Source organism: Rhinopithecus bieti, unplaced genomic scaffold, assembly GCF_001698545.2.
Source record: "Rhinopithecus bieti isolate Rb0 unplaced genomic scaffold, ASM169854v2 scaffold_13900, whole genome shotgun sequence".
Classification (NCBI taxonomy): Eukaryota; Metazoa; Chordata; class Mammalia; order Primates; family Cercopithecidae; genus Rhinopithecus; species Rhinopithecus bieti.
Window position 1 is genome coordinate 4066907 of NW_016808376.1, and position 7414 is coordinate 4074320.

A 7414-nucleotide genomic window follows, 5' to 3' on the forward strand; every position below is an offset into this window, starting at 1 on the left:
CCCGGAGCCCCTCCCCAGCGCGCCCCGGCCGCTCCTCCGCGCCGCGCTCGTCGGCCATGGCCCGGGAGAACGGCGAGAGCAGCTCCTCCTGGAAAAAGCAAGCTGAAGATATCAAGAAGATCTTCGAGTTCAAGGAGACCCTCGGAACGTAAGTGGGGACCAGGGAGGCGAGGGTGGAGGTGGCCGCGGCGGGGGCTGCACGGGCAGCTCCAGCTGCCGCCGCCGCCACCACCGCGGCAGGAACCCAGCCTGTCACCGCGTCCTCATTGTCCCGATCTCGGCGCTGCGGAGCCCCCCGAGCGCACCCGACGCGTGGGCCTGCGACCCCCGGGTGGGCGCCGTTCCCGGGAGGGGGAGGGGGCAGCGCCGGGCTGTCAGGGAGCAGCCCACGCGGGCGCGCGACTTCCCACTTCCCCTGCCACCGCCGCCCTCTCCGCTGCCTTCTCCCCACGCGTGACTGTGGGCTGAGCATGGTGGGGATGGCTGTTTACCGGCTGTGTGCGTTTACTCGCCGTGTGCATGGGCGCACCGCGTTGGCGAGACGTGGTCACGAGAAGATCAGCCTCCAGTCATTCCCATTTCTGTCCTTACATCATGTATTCCTATGGAACTGGCATCTGCACGTACTAGGTGTAGGCAAGACTTTGGGTGGCCACGCGAGGATGGAAGGGAAGGGCTTCGCAGTGCTCAGGGTCACACGTGGGCAGAGCCTCACCTGAGGGTCTGTGCATTTCACGCGGGCTCGGCCGCACGCGCCGGGGAGCGCGTCTCCAAGGGAGGGTCTGTGCGCGTCGCTGCGCGGGCGGTGCTCTCCGGGCTGCATCGAGTCCCATGCTGATGGCTGCGTCTCAAGAAAGCAGAAATAATCCGAAGTCGATGGCAGGAACGCTCCAAGCGTGTGCTGCTCAGCTTAGCTGCTGTTCCCTTTCTGCCCAGGAGTTGGGTCTTGTTTGTTTTGTTTTGGAGCAGCTCAAAATAGGTGGGGAGGCTGATAGTGAAAGAGAATCAGGATCTGTCGAATGAGTCTGAAGTTAAAGTTATTTTCTTCCCTCATACGATCAGTATTTGTTGTGCATCAGTATCGGCCAGTGTATGTGTATTCACGCACAAGTGTGCAGTCTGATGTGCACATTTTGCAGGGGTTCATGGAGGTGTTGATTAGGCTGGGAAGAGAAAGAGGAGCTATTTCATGGGATAAATCAGTGCGTTGTTGGGTGCTCTTTCTTTCATTCCTGCTTTTTTTGCGTGTGCTTGTTTTTGTGCTTGGTTTGTTTTTTCCAGCACCACGTTACCCAGATTGTCTTCACCTCCAGGCTCGGGGTCCGCTGCTGCTCAGTCATTTCCCCTCACCCCCACGCAGATCTGCAGGAGGTCCCCTGGAGTGAAGTTGTGAGGGTGGCGTTCCCAGCCCTGCTTCTGATTCCCGGGAAGGCGCACGCTGACGATTAGAGTGGGGTCTCCCTGCTGTGGTTGTTGCCTTTCAGGGAGATCACCTATTTGCTACCTTTGTTGGAATGAAAACAGAAAAAGATGTAGCTTTTTAATAAAGAGGGGTTTGGGGTTGCCTCTCAGTGCAGCCAGGTAAGGGGTTAGTTTGGGTCAAAACTTTTGAAAATTGCCACTGAGGTTTATTCGGGTTTGGGGTTGTGATTCTGAGATGCTCAAGTTACTGAGAGACAAGAAAGCATGGCCTTTGCTTATCATCCAGGACCCGCGCTGTGGCCGCCGATGAGGGGATGGGAGAGTGTGGGGACCCACCCTTTGTGAATGCCTTCCTGTGCGTGGCTTGTTCCCACCCGAGCCCACTCACACTGGCTTCTTGCCTGTAGCCTCCGGGTGACTGATGCCCGGTCCCCTGACTGACTCCTGCAGCTGCACCTCTGCAATGGTGGGGCTGCTGAGGCTCCGAACTGTGGCTCCTGCTGGAGCGCGGTGTTTGGAGATGACTGCGGGTGGTTTCCACCTTGGGGAAAAATGGCGATTTGCCTTCTGGTGCCAGAGTGCATCTCTGGCAGAACAGCCTCTTGGACTCCAGCCATGTTCCCTGTGCGCTTTGGGAACGGGTCCCTCTTAGGGTCCCAAAGCATTCCCTTCTGCCTGGGATGAAATTCTTTGCAAAGGAACTTCCCACTGTAGCGCCGGCAGGGGACCTAGAAGAATGATAGAGGAACAGTGCGATGATCAAGATGTTTTCACTCGACATAATAATCATGGTAATCATAGATGGTATTCTGAAATGTATACCCAAGATCAGGTCTTATTTTACATGCCTTATGTGTATTAACTCATTTAAATTTCAGAGTAACCTTAAGAAGTAGGTATTTATCATTATACCCAATTTGCAGATGAGAAAACTAAGGTGGCAGAGATATTATGTGAACTGCCACACCTTAGCTAGCTATTAAGTGGCGGAGCTGGTATCTGTGAACGGATAGGCAGAGCAACTTTTGATTATCCATACAGGGTTGACACACTTTGTAGATATTGTAATGGCAAATGTTTAGTAAATAATTTGACTTAACTTTAGTATTTGGAACATGAACTTTAATATTAACGTAAAGAAAACATATTGGGCTGGGCGTGGTGGCTCACACCTGTAATCCCAGAATTTTGGGAGGCTAAGGCGAGCTGATCACTTGAAGTTAGGAGTTTGAGACGAGCCTGGCCAACATGGTAAAACCCTGTCGCTACTAACAATACAAAAATTAGGCGGGTGTGATGGTGCATGCCTATAATTCCTGCTACTCGGGAGACTGAGGCAGGAGAATCGCTTGAACCTGGGAGGCAGAGGTTTCAGTGAGCTGAGATCACGCCACTGCCCTCCAGCCTGGGCTACAGAGCGAGACTCGGTCTCAAATAAATAAATAAATAAATAAGAAAACATAATGATGGCAATAATGATAGCATAATGTTATCTAAACTTGGAAGCATTTCAGAGTTTTGGATTGTCAACCTTTTGCCTCTGTGGACTTTCTTTTTTTTTTTCTTTTTTTTGAGAAGGAGTCTTGCTTCGTTGCCCAGACTGGAATGCAGTGGCACGACCTCAGCTCACTGCAAGCTCTGATTCCCGGGTTTACACTATTCTCCTGCCTCAGCTTCCCGAGTAGCTGGGACTACAGGTACCCGCCACCACGCCCAGCTAATTTTTTTTTGTATTTTTAGTAGAGATGGGGTTTTGCCTTATTAGCTAGGATGGTCTCGATCTCCTGACTTCATGATCCACCTGCCTCGGCCTCCCAAAGTGTTGGGATTACAGGCGTGAGCCACTGCGCCTGGCTGCCTCTGTGTACTTTATAGAAGTGGTCCCCAGTTTGAGATGCCTGCTCCACCCTGGTGACCCTGGCCTGAGTCTTAATGTGGAGTTGTGTTCTCCTCCCTTCAGTGTGGATTTTGAGTCTGGTGCCTTCTCTTGTTTTGAATGAAATCTAACAGAAACGAAAGGCATCAACAATTAACCACTGGCATTCATTTCCAAAGTGTGCCACAGTTCCAGTCACTTTGTTTGCCCCACTTTCTCCGTACGTCTTTAAGATACAAAGGCAGGAAAGCCTTGCAAGAAGCAGGGCTGTCAGCTCACAGTGTTCACATGCATTTAAAATAAAGCATTGCAAAGGCTGGAGGAGCACTCACTTTGCCACACTTTGTAGTCTGATATCCACTGCCGTATCCAGGTGTCTCACCTCATGGAGCTGAGCATTTACTGTTGGAAGCTAAGGGGTCAAGACAGTCTGTGTGGTTAGAGGGACCTTGCTGGAGAGTGGGGGCCGAATGGGATTGACAGTTGGCCCAGGAGGGTGGAAAATGAGATTGAGGAAGCAAAGAGCAGCATAAGATAAAGGACTGGGCTTTGTGGTCTGGCCTGGGTTGTCTGATGCACCTCTGAGTCGGGTCTCAGGGAGAAACCTTTCAACCTGTGTTGCTTCAGTGCAGCCTCCTACAAAAGGGAATCCCAGAACATAATCATATCTCTGAATGAGGTGGTGAGACTTAATTATTGTCTATTAATCAACATGTTTTCAGACCCTGGGCACACTATGAAAGCAAATAAATGTTATGTAATGGCCAATTAGGTGGGGTACACATTTCTGTTGGTGTATTTGCCAAGGCTCTTCAGGCCATCTCTATCGTAGCTATCTTTCAGTGACTACTGAAGCAAAAAATAAAAAAAAACCCTAAAATACTATTCAGAGAAGTATATGGATGGGAGGAAAGCTTCGGTGTGGTGTCTAGGAAGCACCCCAGACTCATGGAAGTCACTTCTGCAATTTCCAGGCTGTGAAATGCATGTGAATGGAAAGGCCTGGGTACTTGGCACGTTACAAAATGAATCTCCCAACAAACCTCATTTCCCCTGGGGTGCAGAACATGGCATGCCCTAGAAAATGGATCTTCATCTCCACGGGGTATGAATACATGTTTTTCATATAGGCTGAGCATTTGAAATTGAAGTCATTCCTGTCTGTAGATGGCTGAACAGGGCATCGTGGAGGATTTGAGACTGGGTTTTAGGTCTGCTTCAGCCATGAAGGGTTTTGTGGCCTGTACGCTGCTTGGACATTGACCTACATTACCTTCTCCCTGTCTCAGTTTCTTCATCTATAAAATCAAGGCAGGTTGGGGGTGGGGAACAGGGAACATGAGATAATTTTCTCTTGCTTTCTGTTTTTTTTTTTTTTTTTTTTGAGACGGAGTCTTGCTCTGTCGCCAGGATGGAGTGCAGTGGCGCGATCTCAGCTCACTGCAACCTCTGCCTCCCAGGTTCAAGTGATTCCCCTGCCTCAGCCTCCCAAGTAGCTGGGATTACAGGCACGCGCCACCACACCTGGCTAATTTTTTATGTTTTTTAGTAGAGATGGGGTTTCACTATGTTGGCCAAGACGGTCCTGATCTCCTGACCTCGTGATCTGCCTGCCTTGGCCTCCCAAAGTGCTGGGATTACAGACGTGAGCCACCGCACTCGGCCCATGAGAAAATTTTCAAGTACCCTTGCAACCCTAAGATTTTGTGGGTCCCTGTGTAAGGAGGGCACTTGCTTTTGATCCCTGGGGGCTTTCCTTGTGTGGCTAGGTGCAGGTCATTTCTGTTTGGAGGAAATTTTTTTTTCTTTTTTTTTTTGTTTAAAGACAGAACCATGCTCTGTCACCCAGGCTGGAGTGCAGTGGTGCGATCATAGCTCACTGCAGCATCAAACTCCAGGGCTCAAGTGATTCTCCTTCCTGAACCTCCCGAGTAGCTAGGACTGTAGGTGTGCACCACCATGCCTGGCTAATTTTTTTATTTTGTAGAGACAGAGTCTTGCTGTGTTGCCCAGGCTGATCTCAAACTCCTGGCCTCAAGTGATCCTCCCACTTTGGCCTCCCAAAGTGCTGGGATGACAGGCACGTGCCACTGCACTTGGCTCTGGAGGGACATTTTTGTGACCATACTAGTGGCACAATAAGAGCTCAGGACCAGCACCCTGATCCCACTTCGTGTCAATAGCAGTGTGTCTCCTTTTTCATTAAATGAGTGCCTGCTGGGTGCTGCTTTAGGAAGACTGTAAATAGAAACTTCCATGTGTCAAGCACCATCTTTTCCCACTCATCTCATACCACACTACTTATTCTGAAACTGCCCAGTAAATACACCTATTAAGGATACAGATGATTGGTTGGGTCTGAAAGTCCAGATGGAAAACAGACTCAACTTTTCTTTTTTGGTGTATATGTGTTTATGTGTGTGTGTGTTTGTGTGTGTGTGTGTGGTGGGGGAGATAATGCATAGACGCTTGAGATGGTTCATATATTTGACTGGTGGATTTCATAGTAGTTTTCCTGGGGTTACTCAGAATTTGAGAGTCCGTGAGAAGCATTAGGAAGAAATTACTGAGAAAAAAGGAGGGGCGGGAAGCCCCTAGACTTCTCCCCGAGGGTATCCCCGCTGCAGTCTTCCTTAGACATTTGGATTCCCCAGTCCTCTTGTTTTGAGGCGTGATATAAATTCAGCCTCTCATACATTTAAAAATAACGGTTGAACACCTGCTATATTCTAGGCACTGAGGAGACGGCAGCGAGCAGACGAGAATGCCTGCTCTCCTGGAGCCACAGAAAATACAAGGAGCAAAGAAGGGAAAGGAACAGCACATTAGAAGCTGCAGGTTAGGCAGGAACCAAGAGCCACAGGGGATGTGTGGGGTGGGGCGGTGGCAGCTTGAGGTGACACTTGAATTCAGATCTGGAAAGAGCCATGGGACTGTCTGAATGTAGACTCTTCCGGTCAAAGGCGGCCACAAGGGCAAGTGCCTGATGCGGGAGCCTGCCTGGAATTTTTTTTTTTTTTTTTTTTTTGAGACAGGGTCTCAGTCCGTCACCAGGTCAGAGTGTAGTGGCATGATTATAGCTCACTGCAGCCTCAACTTCCTGGGTTCCAGCGATCCTCCTGCCTCAGCCTCCCGAGTAGCTGGTACTGCAGGCGTGCATCACCACACCTGGCTGATTTTTTTTTATTTTTGTAGAGATAGGATCTTGCCTTGTTGCCCAGGCTTGTCTCTGTAACTCCTGAGCTCAAGCGATCCTCCCACCTCAGCCTCCCAAAATGCTGGGATTATAGGTGTGAGCCACCATGCCTGCCATGCCTGGCATTTTTGAGGCCCAGTGGCTTCCAGGAGGCCATGTGGTCAAGGAGGGAGGAGTAAGGGGAGCTAAGGTGAGAGAGAGATAGGGGGAGGGTGAGGACAGGGTGGGTGTGGGAGGGCAGGTTGACAAGGGCCTCATAGGCTGCAGTGAAGACTTTGGCTTTAGCTCTAAGAGAAATGGAGAACCTTGGAGGGTTTTGAGCAGAGGAGTGACTTGGTCTGATTTGTGCTTTTAATGATTCCTGGGGAGACTATGTTGGGACCAGAGGGTTGGGGTTCAAGGGCAGAGGTGGGGAGATCAGTTAGGCTCTTGCAGTGATCCAGCTGAGAGGTAATGGTGTTTAGAATTGGGAAGCAGCATGGAGGTGATGAGAAGTGATTGGATTCTGGATGTGTTGTGGTTTTTTTTTTTTTTTTTTTTTTGAGACAGAGTCTTGCCCAGGCTGGAGTCCCAGCTACTAGGGAGGCCGAGGCAGGAGAATGGCATGAACCCGGGAGGTGGAGCTTGTAGTGAGCTGAGATCGCGCGACTGTACTCCAGCCTGGGCGACAGAGCGAGACTCTGTCTCAAAAAAAATAAAAAATAAAAAATAAAATAAAATAAAATAAAGTTAGTCGGGCAGTGGAGTGCAGTGGGCGTGATCTTGGCTCACTGCAATCTCTGCCTCCCAGGTTCAAGCAATTCTCCTGCCTCAGCCTCCTGAGTAGCGGGGATTACAGGTGTGCACCACCACGCCCAGCTAATTTTTGTATTTTTTTAGTAGAGATGAGGTTTCACCATGTTGGCCAGGAAGGTCTCGAT

The 7414-nt window shown here is 50.1% G+C and overlaps 1 protein-coding gene across 2 annotated transcripts in view; it reads left to right on the forward strand.

The window, feature by feature from the left end:
- The first annotated feature begins 6 nt into the window (after positions 1 to 6).
- Positions 7 to 7414, forward strand: part of CAMK1D (calcium/calmodulin dependent protein kinase ID) — a 497275-nt gene continuing 489867 nt past the window's right edge. The window contains exon 1 of one of the 2 annotated variants that reach the window (XM_017886697.1): positions 7 to 148. In XM_017886697.1, the coding sequence (XP_017742186.1) occupies positions 57 to 148 (92 nt within the window). In that variant the 5' untranslated portion in view covers positions 7 to 56. The remainder of the gene's footprint in view (positions 149 to 7414) is intronic. The other variant, XM_017886698.1, reaches the window with a different exon arrangement.